At 38.8% G+C, this 22179-nt stretch overlaps 1 protein-coding gene across 1 annotated transcript in view; it reads right to left on the bottom strand.

The window, feature by feature from the left end:
- The window catches only part of RNF128 (ring finger protein 128), a 117233-nt gene extending 99377 nt beyond the window's left edge, over positions 1 to 17856 (bottom strand). Inside the window, exon 1 of the mRNA XM_038587993.1 lies at positions 17218 to 17856. Within this exon, the coding sequence (XP_038443921.1) occupies positions 17218 to 17623 (406 nt within the window). The 5' untranslated portion in view covers positions 17624 to 17856. The remainder of the gene's footprint in view (positions 1 to 17217) is intronic.
- Between the last annotated feature and the right edge of the window lie 4323 nt (positions 17857 to 22179).

Here is a 22179-nt window from a genome sequence, read left to right as displayed (position 1 = left end):
AATAATTATGTTCATTGAAGTAAAAGAACAGAGTTTTTTTTTAAAGATTTTATTTATTTATTCATGAGAGACGGGAGGGCGGTGGGCAGAGACACAGGCAGAGAGAGAAGCAGGCTCCATGCAGAAGCCCGACATGGGACTCGATCCTGGGACTCCAGGATCACACCCTGGGCTGAAGGCAGGCGCTAAACCGTTGAACCACCCAGGGGTCCCCAAAGAACAGAGCTGAAAATAATCCAAGTGTTCACTAATAGGGGACTGGTTAGGGACATCTGGGTGGGTCAGTGGTTGAGTATCTGTCTTCGGCTCAGAGTGTGATCCCAGGGTCCTGGATTGAGTCCTGCATCAGGCTCCCAGTAGGGACCCTGCTTCTCCCTCTGCCTATGTCTCTGCCTCTCTCTGTGTCTCTCATGAAAAAAAAATCTTCAAAAAAGGTAGTGGGCTGGTTAATAAAAGGATGTGTGTGTACATACTATGATATATTATGCAGTAGTTAAATGAATTAATTAGATATAAATGTGAATGTGTTGATAAGGAAGTAGCCCCAAGTTCTACAGTTGAGCAATAAAAGCAAGCTGCAGAATAACTTCGTCAATGTTAAAAATAAAACACAGGTTGACTATTTTCTATAGGTTTTATATATATATACAAAAAATAAAAGAAAAATAAGTTTTCAGAGTACAGATGTTTTACCTCTTTGGTTAGGTGTATTCCTTAGTATCTTATTTTGGGTGTAATTGTAAATGAGATTGATTCCTTGATTTCTCTTTCTGTGTTTCACTGGTGTATAGAAATGCAACAGATTTCTGTATGCTGATTTTGTATCCTGCGACTTTACAAATTTGTGACATTCTAGCAATTTTTTGGTCGAGTCTTTCAGGTATTCTATATATGGCATCATGTTATTTGCAAATAGTGAAAGTGGACTACTTCCTTACTGATTTGGATGCCTTTTATTCCTTTTTGTTTCTGATTGCTGTAGCTAGGACTTCCAGTATTGTGTTAAATAATAGTGATGCGAGTGGACATACTTGAGAAAGAAGGAAAACCTCCAAATTCATTCTTTGAGGCCAGAATTGCCCTGATCACAAAACCAGATAAAGACATCACTAAAAAAGAGAACTAGAGGCCAATATCCCTGATGAACATAGTTGCAAAAATTCTCAACAAAATACTAGCAAACTGGATTCAACAATACGTTATATGAAAATCAATAGAAAAAGTCTGAAAGTTTACTTACTGGATGAATAGCAATGGTGATTTCTTGGAAGAGGACTGCAACTGGGGGTGGAAGTCAAGGGAGGCTTTAATCTCTAATTTTTTTTTTTTAAGGAGAAAGTACTAGTTGTATAGGCAAAAATTTTTAAAAAATTAAAACTCAGTAGTTTGCTGGATGCACCTAATCAATTTCACTTAAATTTGCCCATATTTTCATATGTAAAAGGAAACTGCTGTCTAGTTTCTTAAACTTTGATTCATTCAACAACTGGTGAATACCACGAGTTATGCTTAGTGCAAAGGATACAATGGCAAGCACGACAGACATGGTTTCTGCCATCCTAGGAGTTACAATTAAGTGGGAGGGGGATTCCTGGGTGGCTCAGCAGTTTAGCACCTGCTTTCAGCACAGGAAGTGATCCTGGAGTCCCGGGATCAAGTCCCACATCGGGCTCCCAGCAGGGAGCCTGCTTCTCCCTCTGCCTGTGTATCTGCCTTTCTCTCTCTCTGTGTCTCTCATGAATGAATAAATAAAATCCTTAAAAAAACAATCAAGTGGGAGAAGCAGATAATAGACAAATAACAAAATAATTACACATTATAGGACATGAGAAATGAGCAGCAGGGATTGATGGAAATACTGTGGTTGAGGAAGACTGCTCCGAATATGAGACATTTAGATCACATATTAGCCACAAAACAAGCCTCAACAGATTCAAGAAGATCAAAGTCATACACTGTATCTTTTATGGCCATAATGCTATGAAACTAGAAGTCAACCACCAGAAAAAAATCTGGACAGATCACAAATGTGTGGAAGTTAAATAATATGCTACTAAATAGTGAATGGGTCAACCAAGAACTCAAAGAAGAAGTAAAAAAAAATACATGGAAACAAAGGAAAATGAAAACACAACAGGCAATACCTCTGGGATGCAGCAAAAGTCATTCTAAAAGGGGATTTTATAGCAATACAGGCCTACCTTAAGAAGCAAGAAAAATCTCAACCAAACCTTGCACCTACAGGAGCTAGAAAAAGAACAATAAACAAAACTTAAAACTTGCAGAAGAATAGAAATAATAAAGATTATAGTGGAAATAAATGATATAGAAACTAAAGGGAAAAAATAGAACAGATCAGTGAAACCAGGAACTGATTCTTGAGGAAAAAAATAAAATTGATAAATCTCTAGCCAGACTTATCAAGAAAAAAAAGAACCCAAATAAATAAAATTACAAGTGAGAGAGGAGGAATAACAACCAATAACACAGAAGTTCAAACAATAATAAGGGAATATTGGGATGCCTGGGTGGCTCAGCAGTTGAGCATCTGCCTTTGGCTCATGTCGTGATCCTGGGGTCCTGGGATGTAGTCCCGCATTGGGCTCCCTGCAGGGACCCTGTCCCTCTGCCTATGTCTCTGCCTCTCTTTGTGTCTCTCATAAATAAACAAATAAAATCTTAAAAAAATAAAACAGGAAAAAATAGAAAGTTTGAACATATTGAAAAACTGGCAAAGAAGTTGAGTCAGTAATCAAAAAACTCCCAAAAAACAAAAGGCCAGGACCAGAGGGCTTCACAGGCAAATTCTACCAAACATTTAAAGAAAAACTAATACCTATTCTTCTCAAACTATTCCAAAAAAACCCAAAAACAAAACAAAACAAAACAAAAACAAACAACAACAAAAACAAACAAACAAACAAAAAAAACAGAGAAAGAAGGAAAACCTCCAAATTCATTCTTTGAGGCCAGAATTGCCCTGATCACAAAACCAGATAAAGACATCACTAAAAAAGAGAACTAGAGGCCAATATCCCTGATGAACATAGTTGCAAAAATTCTCAACAAAATACTAGCAAACTGGATTCAACAATATGTTAAAAAATATCATTCACCATGATCAAGGGAGATTTATTCCTGCAATACAAGGGTGGTTCAATGTTTGCAAATCATATCAATGTGATACATCATGTCAATAAGAGAAAGGATAAGAACCATCTGATCATTTCAGTAGATGCAGAAAAAGCATTTGACAAGGTACATCAATGCATAACAAAAACCCTCAACAAAGTAGGTTTATTTTTATTCTTTAATTAAAGATTTATTTATATATTTTAGGGAGAGAGAGAGCATGCACAAAAGTTGGGGGAGGAGTAGAGGGAGACAGTCCACAAGCAGACTTTCTGCTGGGCAGGGAGCCCAATGTGGGGCTCCATCCCACAACCCTGAACTCATGACCTGAGCTGAAACAAAGAATCAGATGCTCAACCAAATGAGCCACCCAGGCAGCCCAACAAAGTAGGTTTAGAGGGAACATACCTCAACATAATAAAGGCCATATGAAAAACCCACAGCTAACAACATCCTTAAGGGGAAAACAACTGAGAGCTTTTCCCATAAGGTCAGGAACAAGACAAGTATGTCCACTCGCACCACTATTATTTAACACAATACTGGAAGTCCTAGCTACAGCAATCAGAAACAAAAAGGAATAAAAGGCATCCAAATCAGTAAGGAAGTAGTCCACTTTCACTATTTGCAAATAACATGATGCCATATATAGAATACCTGAAAGACTCGACCAAAAAATTGCTAGAATGTCACAAATTTGTAAAGTCGCAGGATACAAAATCAGCATACAGAAATATGTTGCATTTCTATATACCAGTGAAACACAGAAAGAGAAATCAAGGAATCAATCTCATTTACAATTACACCCAAAATAAGATACTAAGGAATACACCTAACCAAAGAGGTAAAACATCTGTACTCTGAAAACTTATTTTTCTTTTATTTTTTACCGACTTTCTGGAAAACTTTAATTTTTAACTGCCAATTTTTCTATGCTTTTCAGTTTTTAACCCACTGGCTCAATGATGACTTGGATGACTCTGAGGCTTTTGTTAAACTTAATTTCAAGATTAGGGCTCTAGCAGGGCACGGTCCCCCTCTGGGGATGTTTTGTGCTCTCACTGACTTCAAAGCAAACTGAACCCAGAGAGAGATAATAAGCACAGTGGGGATATCTGAGCCAAATATTTATCCGGAATATTTTGGGGTAGGGTTCTTGGGATGAACTAAGCTATGTAAAACTTTTAATCACTTCAAAGCCGAAAATAATAATGGTTGGTTTCAGTAAGTTAATTTTTTTCATTTGTTTTTATTGAAGTTAGGTTTGCCAACATATAGTATAACACCTAGTGCCCGGGATCCCTGGGTGGCTCAGCGGTTTGGCACCTGCCTTCGGCCCGGGGCATGATCCTGGAATCCCAGATCGAGTCCCACGTTGGGCTCCCTGCATGGGGCCTGCTTCTCTCTTTGCCTGTGTCTCTGCCTCTCTCTCTCTCTCTGCCTTTCATGAATAAATAAATAAAATCTTAAAAAAAAAAAAACACCCAGTGCCCTCCTCAGTGCTTGTCACACAGTTATCCCAAACCTCCTGCCCATGTCCCCTTCTGCAACCCTTTGTTCATTTCCCAGAGTTAGGAGTCTCTCATGGTTTGTCACCCTCTCTAATTTTTCCCATTCAGTTCCCTTCCTTTCCCTTATAATCTCTTTCAATATTTAGTATACTCCCCGTATGAGTGAAACCATATGATTGTCCTTCTCCGATTGACTTACTTAACTCAGCATCATACCCTCCAGTACCATCCACATCGAGGCAAATGGTGAGTATTCATTCTTTCTGATGGATGTAATATTCCACTGTCTTTATATACCACATCTTCTTTATCCATTCATCTGTCAAAGGACATCATGGCTCCTTCCACAGTTTGGCTACTGTGGACACTGTTGCTATGAACAGGAGGGTGCAGGAGTCCCAGTGTTTCACTGCATCTTTGAGGTAAATACCCAGCAGTGCAATTGCTGGGTCACAGGGTAGCTCTATTTTTAACTCTTTGTGGAACCTCCACACAGTTGTCCAGAGTGGCTGCACCAGTTGACATTCCCACCAACAGTGCCAGAGTGTTCCCCTTTCTCCACATCCTCTCCAACATTTCTTGTTTCCTGTCTTGTTAATTTTTACCATTCTCACTGGTGTGAGGTGGTATCTCATTGTGGTTTGATTTGTAGTTCCCTGATGGCGATGATGCAGAGCATTTTCTCATGTGCTTGTTGGCCATGTCTATGTCTTCTTCTGTGAAATTTCTGTTCATGTCTTTTGCCCATTTCATGATTGGATTGTTTGTTTCCTGGGTGTTGAGTTTAATAAGTTCTTTATAGATCTTGTATACTAACCATTTATCTGATATGTCATTTGCAAATATCTTCTCCCATTCTGTAGGTTGGCTTTTAGTTTAGGTGACTGTTTATTTTCCTGTGCAAAAGCTTTTTATCCTGATTAAGTCCCAATAGTTCATTTTTGCTTTTGTTTCCCTTGCATTCATAGATGTATCTTGCCAGAATTTGCTGTGGCCAAGTTCAAAAAGGGTGTTTCCTGTGTTCTCCTCTAGGATTTTGATGGAATCTTGTCTCACATTTAGATCTTTCATCCATTTGAGTTTATCTTTGTGTCTGGTGTAAGAGAATGGTCCAGTTTCACTCTTCTGCATGTGGCTGTCCAATTTTCCCAGCACCATTTATTTAAGAGACTGTTTTTTTTTTTTCCAGGGGATAGTCTTTCCTGCTTTGTCGAATATTAGTTGACCATACAGTTGAGGGCCCATTTCTGGGTTCTCTATTCTATTCCACTGATCTATGTGTCTGTTTTTGTGCCAGTACCATACTATATTGATGATCACAGCTTTGTAGTACAACCTGAAATCCCGCATTGTGATGCCCCCAGCTCTGTTTTTCTTTTTCGATATTCCTCTGGCTATTCAGGGCCTTTTATGATTCCATACAAATCTTGGGATTATTTGTCCTAACTCTGTGGAGAAAGTCCATGGTATTTTGATAGGGATTGCATTGAATGTGTAAATTGCCCAGGGTAGCATAAACATTTTCACAATATTAATTCTTCCAATCCATGAGCATGGAATATTTTTTCATCTCTTTGTGTCTTCCTCAATTTCTTTCAGAAGTGTTCTGTAGGTTTTAGGGTATAGATCCTTTACCTCTTTGGTTAGGTTTATTCCTAAGTATCTTATGCTTTTGGGTTCAATTGTAAATGGGATTGACTCCTTCATTTCTCTTTGTTCAGTCTCATTGTTAGTGTAGAGAAATGCCATTGATTTCTGGGCATTGATTTAGTATCCTGCCACACTGCTGAATTGCTGTATGAATTCTAGCAATCTTGGGGTGGAGTCTTTTGGGTTTTCTATGTACAAGAACATGTCATCTGCAAAGAGGGAGTGTTTGCCTTCCTCTTTGCCAATTTGAATGCCTTTTATTTCTTTTTGTTGTCTGATTGCTGAGGCTAGGACATCTAGTACTATGTTGAATAATAGTTGTGAGGGTGGATATCCCTGTCGTGTTCTTGATCTTAGGGGAAAGGTTCTCAGTTTTTCCCATTGAGGAGGATATTCACTGTGCGCTTTTCATAAGTGGCTTTTAAAATATTGAGGAATGTTCCCCCATCCCTACACTTTGAAGAGTTTTATTCAGGAATAGATGCTGTATTTTGTCAAATGCTTTCTCTGCATCTATTGAGAGGATCATATGTTTCTTGTTTTTTCTCTTATTGATGTGCTCTATCATGTTGATTGTTCTACGAGTGTTGAACCAGCCTTGTATCCCGGGGATAAATCCCACTTGGTCATGGTGAATAATCTTAATGTACTGTTGGATTCTATTGGCTAGTATCTTGTTGAGAATTTTTGCATCCATGTTCATCAGGGATATTAGTCTGTAATTCTCCTTTTGGTGGGGTCTTTGTCTGGTTTTGGAATCAAGGTAATGCTGGCCTCATAAAACGAGTTGGCAGGTATTCCGTCCCTTTGTATCCTTAGAAACAGCTTTAGTAGAATATGTATTATTTCTTCTTTAAATGCTTGACAGACTTCCCCTGGGAAGCCATCTGGCCCTGGGCTTTTGTGTCTTGGGAGGTTTTTGATGACTGCCTCAATTTCCTTGCTGGTTATTGGCCTCCTCAGATTTTCTATTTCTTCCTGTTCCAGTTTTGGTAGTTTGTGTTTCTATAGAAATGTGTCCATTTCTTCTAGATTGCCTAATTTGTTGGCATATATCTGCTCATAATACATTTAAAAAACTGTTTGTATTTCCTTGGTATTTGTTGTGATCTCTCCTCTTTAATTTGTGATTTTATTGATATCAGTCTTTTTTCTTTTTAATAAGGCTGGCTAGGGGCTTCTCTATCTTACTAATTCTTTCAAAGAACCAACTCCTGGTTTAGTTGATCTGTTCTACAGTTCTGGTCTCTATTTCATTGAGTTCTGCTCGAATCTTTTTATCTCTCTTCTTCTGCTTGGTGTAGGTTTTACTTGTGGTTCTTTCTCCAATTCTTTTGGGTGCAAAGTTAACTTGTGTATTTGAGTTTTTTTCCAATTTTTTGAGGGAGGTTTGTATTGCAATGTATTTCCCTCTTAGGACTGCTTTTGCTGCATCCCAAAGGTTTTGAAAGGTTGTATATTCATTTTCATTAGTTTCCATGAATCTTTTTAGTTCTTCTCTAATTTCCTGGTTGACCCATTCATATTTTAGTAGGATGCTCTTTAACCTCCACGTGTTTGAGCTTCTTCCAAATATCTTCTTGTGATTGAATTCTAGTTTCAAAGAATTGTGGTCTGAAAATATGCAGGGGACAATCCCAATATTTTGGTATTGCTTGAGACTTGATTGGTGACCCAGTATGTGTTCTCTTCTGGAGAAAGTTCTATGTGCACTTGAGAAGAATGTGTATTCAGTTGCATTTGGATGCACAGCTCTGTGTATATCTGTGAAATCTATTTGGTCCAGTATATCATTCAAGGCCCTTGTTTCTTTGGTGATGCTCTTCTTAGAAGATCTGTCATTTGCAGAAAATGCCATGCTGAAGTCTCCTACTATTAGTGTATTATTATCTAAGTATGTCTTTACTTTGGTTATTAATAGATTGATATACTTGGCAACTCCCATATTAGGGGCATAAATACTCGTGATTTTTAGGTCTTCTTGTTTGATAGGCCCTTTAAGTATGATATAGTGTCCCTCTTCTGATATAGTGTCCCTCTTCATCTCTGACTACAGTCTTCGGGATAAACTTTATCTGATATGAAGATTGCTACCCCAGCTTTCTTTGAGACCATTTGAATGGTAAATGGTTCTCCACTTCTTCATTTTCAGGCTGAAGGTGTTCTTAGGTCTAAAATGAGACTCTTGTAGACAGGATATAGATGGGTCTTGCTTTTTTATCCAGTCTGATACCCTGTGTCTTTTGAGGGATCATTTAGCCCATTCACATTCAGAGTAACTATTGAAAGATATGAATTTAGTGTCATTGCAATACCTATTCAGTCCCTGTTTTTGTGGATTATTTCTTTGGGATTCCTCTTTCTTTTTACAGGGTCCCCCTTAATATTTCTTGCAGAGCCAGTTTGTTGGTCACATATTCTTTCAGTTTCTGCCTATCCTGGAAGCTATTTATCTCTCCTATTCTGAATGAGAGCCCTGCTGGATAAAGTATTCTTGGCTGCATGTTCTTCTCATTTAGTACCCTGAATGTATCATGCCAGCTTCTTCTGTCCTGCCAGGTTTCTGTGGAGAGGTCTGCTGTTAATCTTGTATTTCTCCCCATATAAGTTAAGAACCTCTTGTGTCCACTGATTTATTAATTTCCTCTTTATCTTTGAATGTTGAGGTGTTGAACGGTTTTTACTGATCTTGGGTGTGGGGGGGTCTTCTCTATATCTTGGATCTGAATGCCTGTTTCCTTCCCCAGATTAGGGAAGATCTTAGCTATGATTTGTTCAAATTATACTTTGTGGTCCTCTCTCTCCCTCAGCCACTTCTGGAATCCCAATTATACGTATATTCTTCCTTCTCAAGCTATCATTTATTTCCCTAAGACTTTCTTCATGGGCTCTCGTTTATCTCTTTTTTCCTCAGCTTCCTTCCTTACTACCAACTTGTCTTCTATGTCACTCACTCTTCCACCTCCTTAACCCTAGCAGTTAGGACATCCAGTTTGGATTGCATTTCATTTAATCTATTTTTAATTTTGGCCTGATTAGATCTCAATTCTTCAGTAACAAAGTCTCTAGAGTCCTTTATGCTTTTCTTCCAGAGCCACCAGTAGCTTTATAATTGTACTTCTGAATTGACTTTCTGACATCGTATTGAAATCCAAATTCTGTAACTCTGTGGCAGAGAGTAGTTTCAGGTTCTTTCTTTTATGGTGAATTCTTCCTTCTAGTCATTTGTCTAGTGCAGAGTGGCTGTATGAGTGGGCTGTGTCAAAAATATCAACCATGACCTAAGTAAAATACACCCTAGATAATTTCGAATAGATCAGAGACCAGAAAATAAAAGAAAAAGAAAAGAACAAAATAAAAGGACCACTAAAGTGAAAAACAAATTTTAAAACAATGTAGTAAAAATAAAAAGCCAAAAGCCAAAAACAAAGAAGAAAAAAGAAAAAGAAAAAGAAAAGTAAAGAGAAGAGGAAAAAGAGAAAAATTAAGGGGGGGATGGTGGTGGTGAAGAAGAGGTAGTGTAGGGAGAATGTAATCTACCTGAGGGGTACTAGACGTAATTCTCTTGGTTCTGAGTGTATACTGTTCTTTATGTTAGAAGATGCTCAATCCCAAATTTATATAAACCAGCAATACTTGTAGAAAGCCCCAACATTGACCACCAAATCATAAACTAGATAAAAGAGGGGAACAGAATGGGAATGAAGAGAGAATATAATCTTACAGAATGAATCAGCACAGTATTCCACTTGGTTTTGGGTATATGCTGATCATGTATTAGAAGGTGCTAGCTTCCACCATTGTAAAACAAAACGAGGTAGAAAAAAAAAAAGAAAAAGAAAAACCCTTATCTTGTGTATCTACCAAAATTAAAGTGAATATGTTGAAGGGAATCCAGAAGTGAAAAATGTATCTAAGACATGTAATTGTAGAAATATGAAAATCAAAAAGGAAAATACTTAAATACGAAGAGCTGGTAAAATATTGTAGTTAAGGTGGGAAAAGAAAAAATATTGGAAATTTTTAGTCTGATATAAAAATGAGTCATAAAAAAACAAAAACAAACAAAAACGAGTCGTAATGGAAAAAAGAAAAAAAATTTAAAAAAGGACCCTCTACTTCAATATACTCTTTTCCTTGGTCCTGGATCTTTCCAGCACTGCTTGGTCAAGAACTTGCTCTTCCCTTTTTCTTCCAGCTGGTCTTCTGGGGGAGGTCCTGCTGTGCTAATTCTCAGGTGTGTGTACCTGGGGGAGATGCCCCGCCTCCTTCTGGGTGCCAGGCTCAGTGGGAGTTGTTTATCCTGTGAGGCCTTTGTTCACTAGTGTCCCTGCCTCTCAGAGGCACAAGGTGAAACAAAGAAGAAAATTCAGAATGTATTAAAGACCTAAAGTTGAAACCTGGAACAATACATATCCTAGAAGAGAACATAGGCAATAACTTCTCTGACAATAGTTGTAGAAATTTCTAAATAGTCATGTCTCCTGAGGCAAGCAAAAATAAACTATTGGGACTATGTCAAAATAAAAAGATTCTGCACTGTGAAGGAAATAATCAACAAAACTAAAAGGTGATGGAGATATTGGGAGAAGACATTTGCTAATGACATATCTGATAAGGGGTTCGTATCCAAAATACATAAACAACTCTACAACTCAACACCCAAAAAGCAAATAATCCAATTAAAAATGTGCGGGAGACATGAAGAGAGATTTCTCCAAGAAGACATCCAGATGGCCAGCAAACACATGAAAAGATGCTCATCAAAAAAAAAAATGCTCATTATCACTTACCATCAGGGAAATGCAAATCAAAACTACAATGAGATATAACCTCACTCGTGTCAGAATCAACAACACAAGAAACAACAAGTGTTGATAAGGACGTGGAGAAAGATGGGCATGTACACTGGTGCAGGCACTGTGGAAAACAGTATGGAGGTTCCTCAAAAAGTTAAAAATAGAACTACCCTCAATCCAGTAATCACACTACCAGGTATTTCCTCAAAGAATACAAAAACTAATTCAAAGCGATACATGCACCCCAATGTTTATAGCAGTGTTGTTTACAATAGCCAAGATATTGGAAGCAGCCCAAGTGTGCATTGATAGAAGAATGGATAAAGAAGTTGTGGTATATATACAGACACATATATGTGGATATATACAATGGAATACCAATCTGCTATAGAAAGAGTGAAGTCTTGCCATTTGCAACAATATGAGTGGAGCTAGAGAGCATAATGCTAAGTGAAATAAGTCAGAGAAAGACAACTGATTTCTCATCAGTTGAAATCATGAAACACATGATTTCACTCATATGTGGAATTTAAGAAACAAAACAAACAAGCCAAGAAAAAGAAAGAGAGAGTGAGAAAGAAACCAAGAAATGGATTCTTAACTCTAGAGAACACACTGATCCTTACCAGAGGGGAAATGGTGGGAGGATGGGGAAACAAGAGATGGGGATGAAGGAGGGCACTTGTGATGAGCTCCTGGTGTTGTATGGAACTGTTGAATCACTATATCGTACACCTGAAATTAGTGTTACACTGCATCTTAACTAACTGGAATTTAAATAAAAACTTAAAAGAAAGGTAATGCAGGGAGGTACAATCATCAGGACTTTATGTTTAATGAGATGTGGGGGGTATCAAGTACTTTCAGGGTCAAGGGCAGGGAAGAGTTTAGTGGAATAGAGGGACTATCAGGAAGCTAGTGTGGCTAGAGCTGAGTGAGTGGCAGGGGGGTGGGGAGGTTACAGGAGATGAGGTCAGAGTGGTAGGCAGGAGCCAGGTGATTCATGGCTCCAGCAGGACATAGGAAGGAGTGTGAATTACTCCAAGTGCCACGAGAAGCTACTGAAACTTTAGTGAAGTTTTTTTTTTTAAAGATTTTATGTATTTATTCATGAGACACGGTGGGAGGGGAGGCAGATACACAGACAGAGGGAGAAGCAGGCTCCATGCAGATAGCCTGACGTTGGGACTTGATCCCGGGTCTCCAGGATCACACCCTGGGCCGAAGGCGGTGCTAAACCACTGAGCCACCCAGGCTGCCCCTTAGTGAAGTTTTTAATGATTTTCTTCCCTTCCCTTCATACACTTTGTTCTTATTTCTTTCCTCTTTCATTTCTAGAAGACATTTCCCCCAAAACATTTAGTGTTTGTGTTTGCTGCTCTGATCAAACCCTTCCTTTCCATGTGCTTACGTATGCTCTGGAATTGATGAGTTTTGGGGATTCTGAAATGCTTCAAACCTCACCCTTGTAATCCCTTTCATTCGACACGGTCGAAATGATAAAAACATAAGAACCATTTTATCCTGCCCCAATTATTGACTTTGCTGAAATCAACTGCACTCAAACCTACACATTTCTTAAGGCAATTTGCTTCTTAACAGCATAGTTAACTTTCAGGACCTGTTTGCTTATCAAGTTAGTACTTAACAGGTTCCAAATTTCACACTTTAATAACAAGCCTCTTGTTTTTTCTTGTTCATCTGGGACAGAACAGGATGGATGTCTCTGAAACATTTGCAAATGGTTGTGAAGACGTTGTGTAATTACTGGAGCACCTGGGTGACTCCATCAATGAAATGTCTGCCTTTGACTCAGATCATGATCCGGGGGTCCCAGGATTGAGTCCCGCATTGGGCTCCCTGCTCTGTAAGGAGTCTGCTTTTCCCTCTGCCTCGCCCCATGCTTGTGCTCATTCTTTCTCTCATTCTCTCTCTCTCGAATAAATAAAATCTGGAAAAAAAAGATGTTACATAATTGCTTACGGATACATAAGTATAGTCTCTTGTTTCTAATACTATCAAAAATGCGAGGTGAAAACGAACTGCAAATTGGGACACACTGAATGAAGGATTCACCTCCAAGCATTAAGCTATCCATTATTCCTCTTCAGTGGCAGACTGAACTTTGTCCCCTCCAGAAAAAAAGAAGCCTGCTCATAGGGAGGCTATAAATAGAGTAGGCCTAGGAGGAAGGACATTCTGTCCACATATCATGAAACCATGAGAGTGCAGGAGCATTCTTTATGCTTGTTGGGGCCTTGAGGGCAGCCCAGATGGGGAAAAGGGGGCACAGGAATTTAAAATTGTCAGGGGTGGGCGGATAATGCATTTGTACCACAGTGAGGGCACAGGCACAGTGTATTATTGCTAGTGAGAAAGAGACAACCTGAGACCGGGTGTGCCACTATCAATTGGGAATTGGTATTTCCTTGCTGAGCACAAATAGTCTCAGAGAACACCAACATTAGGGGGAGGCTCAGGACAAAAATAAGCCTATTCCACAATCATGTCTGAACATAGTCCAAATATGAACTGTGTCCGACTCGCAAAAATGACCAAAAGTCTCCCATCCTGGCTAATGCCAAGTGACTGCTGCTTCTTTCTCAATTACTGCTGTAGCTTCCGGTCAGCCTTCCCCACATAGAGAGAAGATGTAGTTTGAAATCCAATCACAGGATTGCCTCCTCTCTTTGATAGCCTCTAAACCCAGAGCAAAGCCAGCTAGAGTCGTCAACTCAGCCTGGTTTTCCTAGGAATGTCCTGTTTTAAGGCCCAAAAGTCCTGCTTTCTGGGAAATTCTATAGTCTCAGCAAACTGGGGTGGCAGGTAGATGGCCTGCTTCCCTAGACCCTCACCCAGATCATCTGAGTCCCTCCTACCATCCTCTTATGGAGATGCCCCGTTGCTTTCCTGTGCTGTGCCTACCCCCTTTGCTGAAGCAAATAAAAAATCCAACTTTTTCAACTACGGATTTGTTCCTAGTGGTCTTTGGTTGGAGGTCATCGACATGGGTAAGCAAAGAGGCACGACGTTGTGGAAAGGTTCCCAAGGCCTAGCATGGAACAATGGGACTGGATCAAGGGAGAAGGAGGTGGAGCAGGACAAGGATGACAGGGTGCCATAGTGCGATTTTTCCGGAAAGGTGGTTTGTGGGGGTGCTAAAAGATGAGAGGATGGAGAGGAAGCCAAGAGCTTTTGCAGGAGGAGGAGGAATTGTTGCCCTCATCCTTATTTTATGTATCCCTTAGAATTACCCAGTAGTGTGATTACTGGATTGAGGGTAGTTCTATTTTTAACTTTTTGAGGAACCTCCATACTGTTTTCCACAGTGCCTGCACCAGTGTACATTCCCATCTTTCTCCACATCCTTGTCAACACTTGTTTCTTGTGTTGTTGATTCTGACACGAGTGAGGTTATATCTTGTTGTAGTTTTGATTTGCATTTCTCTGATGGTAAGTAATAATGAGCATCTTTTTTTTTTTAAATGAGCATGTCCACAAAACAGGACACTAACCCAAAGACAGCAAAAATTAACAACAGGTGGGCTTATGTGACAAAATAATGACCCCATCTTTAAATGGGCCAGAAGGTGACTGTAGGTTTTTGGTATCCACACCTGCCTCACCCTTTGTCAACTTCACCATCTAATAATCTCTGTAAGGGAAATTTCTGGGAAGACAGAACTATACTAACACACTAGGCGATAGGTCTTATAACTGCAAAACACTAAACTTACTATTTTAATTCTTTGCAGTTGAGAACTTTTGGTATTAGAGATCAATAATCATAGACGGAGACAAACCATGAGTGACTCTTAACTCTAGGAGACAAACTGAGGGTGGGGTGGCTGGAAGGGAGGTGGGTGGGTGGGGACGAGGTAACTGGGTGACAGGCATTAAGGAGATTACTTGGTATAATGAGCACTGGGTTTTATACGCAATTGATGAATCACTGAACTCTATCTTTGAAACTATGATGTGCTCTATGTTGGCTAATTTAATCTAAATAAAAAAATAAAGTGGTAATAGGAAAAATGAAATAAAATAAAATGAAATAAAAATATGGCAGGCACCCTACAACAGTGCCTGACATAGAGGAAATGGTAACAAATATAAACTATTACAACTACTACAGTTATGCTTTCTTTTTCAATGTGCTTATTTTAAAAGAGGGACAATGTGGTAGTTCTAAAAAATGTTTTTGATCATATATCCTTGGTTACGCTGCAAGTACACATTGAAGGCTAAATGTAACTGCCTTGTTTTTAATACTCTGCTCAGAGTCAGGCATTCAGATGACTGTGTGTGCCTCCTGATGAGATTTACTGTAAGTAACCTTTGGTAAGTCTTTGAAAATCAGTGGCTGGGTACCCACATTCCACTAGATGTTGGCCTCTACTGCATGTTGCAAAGCAAGTTTTGAAAACAGGACTACTGTTTAGTCTGGTACTGTATATACTTTAAAAATAGCTGTGAAGACAATGCAATTGCCCACAGGAAACCTGGAGTACTCAGAATCTAAACTGAAACTAAGGGAAGTAGGTTCCTTAGAATAGGCTTGGTTTCTGATTTTCATGAGCAGATTGTCCCTGTTTATTTCTACAAAAAATACAAGTCACTTGTAAAAATGAAGGAACACACAGGGAAGGGCTTATGAAAAAAAATAAATGTGAATGCCTGAGTTCTGGGAGTGTCCAGGGTATATTACAAAAGGCAGTGAGCGAGTGGAGTCTTGTACATTGACAATAATTTCATGCCACTGAAAGACCATCTTTACCTGGTTTTCTGATACCCAGAGAAACCAGTAGCTTGTTTTTCCCACGCTAGTACTAACCTGCCATTATTGCAGGGGCATAACCTGCATGTTCCAATCCCTATTATTCTTTTTTTTTTCAATCCCTATTATTCTTTTTTTAAAACATTTATTTTATTTTTTTAATTTATTTTTGATAGGCACACAGTGAGAGAGAGAGAGAGAGGCAGAGACACAGGCAGAGGGAGAAGCAGGCTCCATGCACCGGGAGCCCGACGTGGGATTCGATCCCGGGTCTCCAGGATCGCGCCCCGGGCCAAAGGCAGGCGCTAAACCGCTGCGCCACCCAGGGATCCCCAATCCCTATTATTCTTAACACAAATTTGATTTTCTCTCTTTTAAAATTTTGAAATCTGTTTCATTTACATGAATTTCCTCAGATGCCAGATTTGGTGGTGATAATCAATTATCCTTGATATTGTGTTCTTCCAGCTCTTACTCTGTTTGAAATCATTACCTTTTTTTTTTTTTTTCCTTAGCCATCTGGAGCTAAAATATCCATTCCTACCTATAGTAGAGAAAGATTAAGAGAGAAATCTACTTCTTTACTGGCTTAAACACACTTTGTTCAGAGAGCTGCATTGTTTTACAAAACAAATAAAATAAAAACAATAATTCTCAGAAGTAAGTTCCAGTACAAAGTTAATAAATTAGATGATTATATGTACTTAAGAAGTCCTAAGTAAATACTTCTCAGGGAAACTTTTACTTTTGATGCAGATTCCAGTGTGATCCTATTTCTACCATGCCTTTTCCACTGTATAATTTTTCTCAGAGAGCAGTTTTATATGAATTAGTTCCACAAACATATTCACATCTCACATGCACACAGCAGATAGTGGAATTCTCATTTTTAACATTTTGCATACTTACAATATGCTATTGTTTACTTATAATAGTTAATCAGGATTGTAGCAATTGCATAGTTGAGTATGTACGATCCTTTCTGAGGAAGAAAATGAATCAAACTGAAAAGTACAAATTAAAAATGGAATTAAGATATTTGTTTTTTTAAAATGTTTAGAGGTCAGGTGCATTTTCTTAAAAAGCAGTTATATAATAATGAGCCAACTAAAACAACTAAGAAAATCATGAAAGAACATATGGATCACTTCGTGAATTGCCTTGGTCCGTGGAACAACCTAATTACAAATATTAAGTAATAGTAAAGTGATTCCAGGTAGTGCTGGGAAAAAAAAAAAGCAAATCATTTGACAATGTTGTCGCCAAATCCTAGAGTAATTCTAGATGGAAATGCCATTTTAAGATAAACAAAGACATAAACCTTCTTTGGGACTCAGTCATTACTTACCAAAATTCGCCATCTGTATCGTCTGGTTGCCAGTCTCTGGAACATTATAAATCACAACAGCATCTGCGTTTCTTCTGCCCGCTGCTTGAATTTTTTCTGAAAATGTACAATTGCCTCTTTCTATCAGCGCAATCCAGGGACTGTTAGTATTAGTAAACTCAGTGTTGTAATCACAAGCCTGGTAATTATTGTTCTGAGGGATGCCAACCACCCCCATAGCATTAGCCACCGGCGAAGCTAATCCATAAACACCACATTCACACCTCTCTGTCGTGGTGTAGTTGCTGGTTTCATTGTAATAAGTCACAGTCACATAGGCATTCATGGAAAAAGACACCGTGATTTTAAGTAAGAAGGCAAAAATTACAAGCGGCGGAAAACAACTGGACTTATTCTCCTGGCTCATTGCTCGTTCATCTGAGCACACGATTCAAAATGTCTGCTGGTATTTCCAAATATCAGTCACCATTTGTCCACTTGGGTCTCTGCTAAGCAGAAGTCTGAAATTTCAGTTGCAAGGAGGTAACTGATCTCACCTCTAACCACATAAGCCCTGAATACATCAGGCTCTATTTCACTTGGGCTCTCTACGTTCTCCCTTGCCTCCCCACCTCCAACCGCACACACGTGACCTTTAACCAGGACTACCTTAGCAATAAATAACATCATAAACTTTATTCTACATGTCAACTTATCAGGATTGGATGACTTCCTGCACTGAAATTTTTTTCTTAATGTTCCAGCGAATGCACTTTCATAAACACGGAGTGGATCGGAATGAGGAACAGGACTCTTAGGAATCCCACGTGACAAGTCTGAAAGTCACCTCTCTCAGAATATTTAAAACACTAAACTGGTTTTCCAAGCCCCGTTGAAATATGCTATCAACCAGTTCTTCCAGGAGTAAGTTAAGATCCAGACATTTCACTGCTACAGCGGTAGGAGAATTGATTTTTGTAGCCTTTTCAGCCCTCTCATTTCTTTGTGGATTTTTTTTTCTTAATAGGCTTCCCAAGGAATATCTTCTGCCACCTTGTTTATATTCGTTGAAAAGTAAACATTTCAGTGGCTAGGGATCTATTCAGGTACAGTGCCTGGCCCATGGTAGGCACTCAAATATTTGTCGATTGCTCGATACCTGAGTTGCTCTGCATTCCATTAATTTTTATGTACTATGTGTTATATTGTAACAAAAGATTGGTCCAGGTGTAATTTTGAATATTTAGTATTTTTAATTCTAGTGCTCTCAGAGGTCTAGACTTTTATTTGTTTCATCACTTCTTTTATTGTAAGCTCTGTGGGGCGCCTGGGTGGCTCAGTGGTTGAGTGTCTGGCTTTGGCTCAGGTTGTGATCCGGGGGTCCTGGGATCGAGTTCTGCATCAGGCTCCACGCAGGGAGCCTGCTTCTCCCTCTGCCTATGTCTCTGCCTCTCTCTGTGTGTGTATCTCATGAATAAATAAATAAAATCTTAAAAAAATTATTGTAAGCTCTGCTTTTAATCGAGATTGCAACTGATACAGATTGCTGAAGGGTCAATTGGTCTGGGTAAGTGGCTGGGTTAGGGTGATCACAGTCTGCCATGGGCTAGTGAAGAAAGAGATAAGTGGATGAGAAGACAGAGCTATCAGGAGTCTGGGCCAAGAGTCAGCAAATGAGACAAACAGGCATCAGGCTGTCAGAAAAGGAAAGGATACCAGACCAAAAGGAAAGCCGGCACAATGGTAGTCTGAAGTCCAAGGAAAGTAGTCTGGAATCAGAATGTCTACTAGAGCCAAAGGAACAGGACAACAGAAAACAGGAAAATAGGAGACATTGTTGAATGCGATCACCAATAGAGATATTTCTTCTCCTACTTCTTGTCTGCCTTTAGGCATCTGAGATAACAGCCTTAGGAGTGGGCCCACTGCTGGGTGGGAATGAACAGTAACGCTATTTAGCAGAAGGGAGGAGTTCAGGAAATATAGGACCTGTTCAGGAAATAGGACCTGATAAATAAACCCAGCAGATGCACAGTATAAATTTAACCTTTCTATATTATATTATAGCTGTTGATTACTCACCTGTATATCCCTTCCCCCCCCATACCCCATAAGCACCTTGCACATAGTAATCAGTTAATAATTATTCATGGAATTGAACTGGAAAGTTTAAAGGTCTCTGTGTATTAGCTTGTGGTCTACTGAACAGTAAACACAAATAGTTCATTATTTTTGCTATTAGGACTGAGATTTTGATGTTCAAACTCAGAAGAAAGCCTGTACTCAGTGGACAAAGAAAACTCTCAAACTGAAAGGAGAAGTGCTACTATTGCCAAAACCATTAGTTTGCTGATTGCCGATAGACATCTCTGATAAATGCAATGTCAGTGTTCAACATGCAAAGAATCAGTCAAGTCCTAGAAATTTGATTCCACTTTTCCTAAGGTTATTAAATTGCTTCTCAAGCAATTCTCATGAAAAACTTCTCATGAAATAGTTTAAAAAACTGATTAGTGAGAAGTTAGCTAAATCCATTAGAAGTTTTGTTCATTGTGACATACTAGTTTTAAATCTTCACATATTTTTTGTAGAAGTTAAAAATCATTACAGGTCTTTAAAATGACAACTTTCCCTTTAACACTTTGTGGCAGTGCTGGTGCGTGAAGGAGAATTTTACTAAACTATTTAAAATTGCTCTTAAGGTTGAAGTGCATGACTTTATATGGTAACCAGCATTATGTATCTGGTATGTAAGTTCATTTATGCTTCCTTTTATGGCTTTCAGAGAGAGTCATCACTTACAAAGATGATTTTAGATTGTTTTTAAATTTTTGCAGTTAAGTAGAATAAGTTCCAGAACAGTAAATACCCGTGAATGCAATTTTTCTGTTAACTCTTAAGATAATTTGTTGGGGCATGAGTGATCTAGTGCTTATTCAGTGTTTTTAAAAAAATTTTTTCACTTTTAAATAGATTTTATTTATTCATTTCAGAGAGAGAGAGAGAGAACACAAGTGGGAGGGAGGGGCAGAGGGAGAGGGAGAAGCAGACTCACTGCCAACCAGGAAGCCTGACCCAGGGCTCAATCCCAGGACCCTGAGATCATGACCTGAGCTGAAGGCAGACGCCTAACTGAGCCACCCAGGTACTCCTAAAGTTTTGTTTGTGGAACACCTACATTATACTCGCTTGGAATTTTATTAAAAATGAAGATTTCTGGGTCCCACCCCTAGTCATCCTGAATCAGAATCTGAGGGGAATATCTAGGAATTCACATTTTAAATAGGCTCTCCAGGTAAATTTTTACACTTTACAATTTAAGAACTTGAGATCATACAACTTGTATATGACGAAATTGTACAGGATCTAGTAGTTTGGACAGATTGGTCATTTTATTTCCATCTCATTGTGCTTCGACTTCCAAACTATATTTGTATTATCTCTATATTGTATGTCTACATATCGTTCAATCTGATTTTGTATGTTTTTTGTACTTTAGGCGGTAGTCTGAACATTTTTGAAGTATATTAGAAACCCAAAGTTGGCACAAGTGCTGATTTTGCCACAGCTACTATTATATCCTCAGGGAAATAAAAAACCTCTTTGGGACTTTTCTTCACTTACACAATAAAAGAGGTTGGATTAGAATTTATTTATCCATAAGGTCTTTTCCAGATCCAATATGCTAGAACTCTGTGAACATAAAAGTTGTTTAGAAACTATCCATTTTTTTCAAAGATTTTATTTATTTGAGGGAGAGAGAGCGAGAGAGAGCGCATGAGTAGGAGGGGCAGAGGGAGAGGAAAATCTCAAGAAGACTCCTTGCTGAGTGTGGAGCCCAGTGTGGAGCTTGATCTCATGACCCTGAGATCCTGACCTGAGCCGAAATGAAGAGTTGGACACTTAACCAACAGATCCACCGAGGCGCCCCTAGAAACTGTCAATTTTTAATTTTTCCTTCCTTCATGTTATATTTGTGTCTATTGTCTAAAATAGAAATATTGGACTCATCTCTTGGTCCAGGTCATACCACTCACTATGTTACCTTTATTCTTACATTGTTATGGTGATACCATTTCTAGCCCTAAGTTTTTGTTTTCCCTTATCCTAAAGAAATACATTTAATATGACTGGATTTTTTGGATTACTTGTTTGTATCTGAATATTAAGTACCCTAATGAATATTAAGTATCTTGGCAAAGTTACACGATCAATATTAATAAAAGCATAGAGAAGGGAACCATTCATCTCTCAAGCAAGGAACATTTCAAATTTCTCTGTAGGATTGAACAACGGTTATGGCAAATCCACCATTGAAAAATGAGAAAGCAGGGCAGCCCAGGTGGCTCAGCGGTTTAGTGCAGCCTTCGGCCCAGGGTGTGATCCTGGAGACCTGGGATCGAGTTCCACGTTGGGCTCCCTGCATGGAGCCTGCTTCTCCCTCTGCCTCTGTGTGTGTGTGTGTCATGAATAAATAAATAAAATCTTTAAAAAAAAGAAAGATGAGAAAGCACAGAGCTGTGTTCTAATAGAATGCAGGTAACCTTTGATTATTCATAGCAACTTCCAATTCTGAGCCAGGTGACTCTAAATTGGTGTATGTTCAAAAGGAATAAAAATTAATTTTAATATTAGCCCAAGCCAAGTAAAAGTAACTGATATTTGTTATTACAAAATCACTTGATGGCTAAAGTCAAATATACCTAGGACCATATGACAGCAAAGATACATGAAAGACATTACATTTTCTTTGGTTTCTAAGAAATTGCTCTTGTGATTTTGAGGGGGGAGGGGAAGAATTTTGTGTTAAATTTTTTTCCTTTCAGTGAGAATTTGTTAAGAACTGGACAATTAAAATTGGGGAAGATGCCTGAATCTATATTTTAATATTATCTCTGAAGTTTAAATAGACTATATCTGTGCCCAATCTCACCTGTCATCTAGCTGGTCTCCTTGCTTTTACTCCTGCCTCCTACATTAGTA

The sequence above is a fragment of the Canis lupus genome, chromosome X (genome assembly GCF_011100685.1).
Source record: "Canis lupus familiaris isolate Mischka breed German Shepherd chromosome X, alternate assembly UU_Cfam_GSD_1.0, whole genome shotgun sequence".
Taxonomy (NCBI): domain Eukaryota; kingdom Metazoa; phylum Chordata; class Mammalia; order Carnivora; family Canidae; genus Canis; species Canis lupus.
The sequence above is the reverse complement of the archived record's forward strand: the minus strand, read 5'-3'. Positions and strand labels throughout refer to the sequence as shown.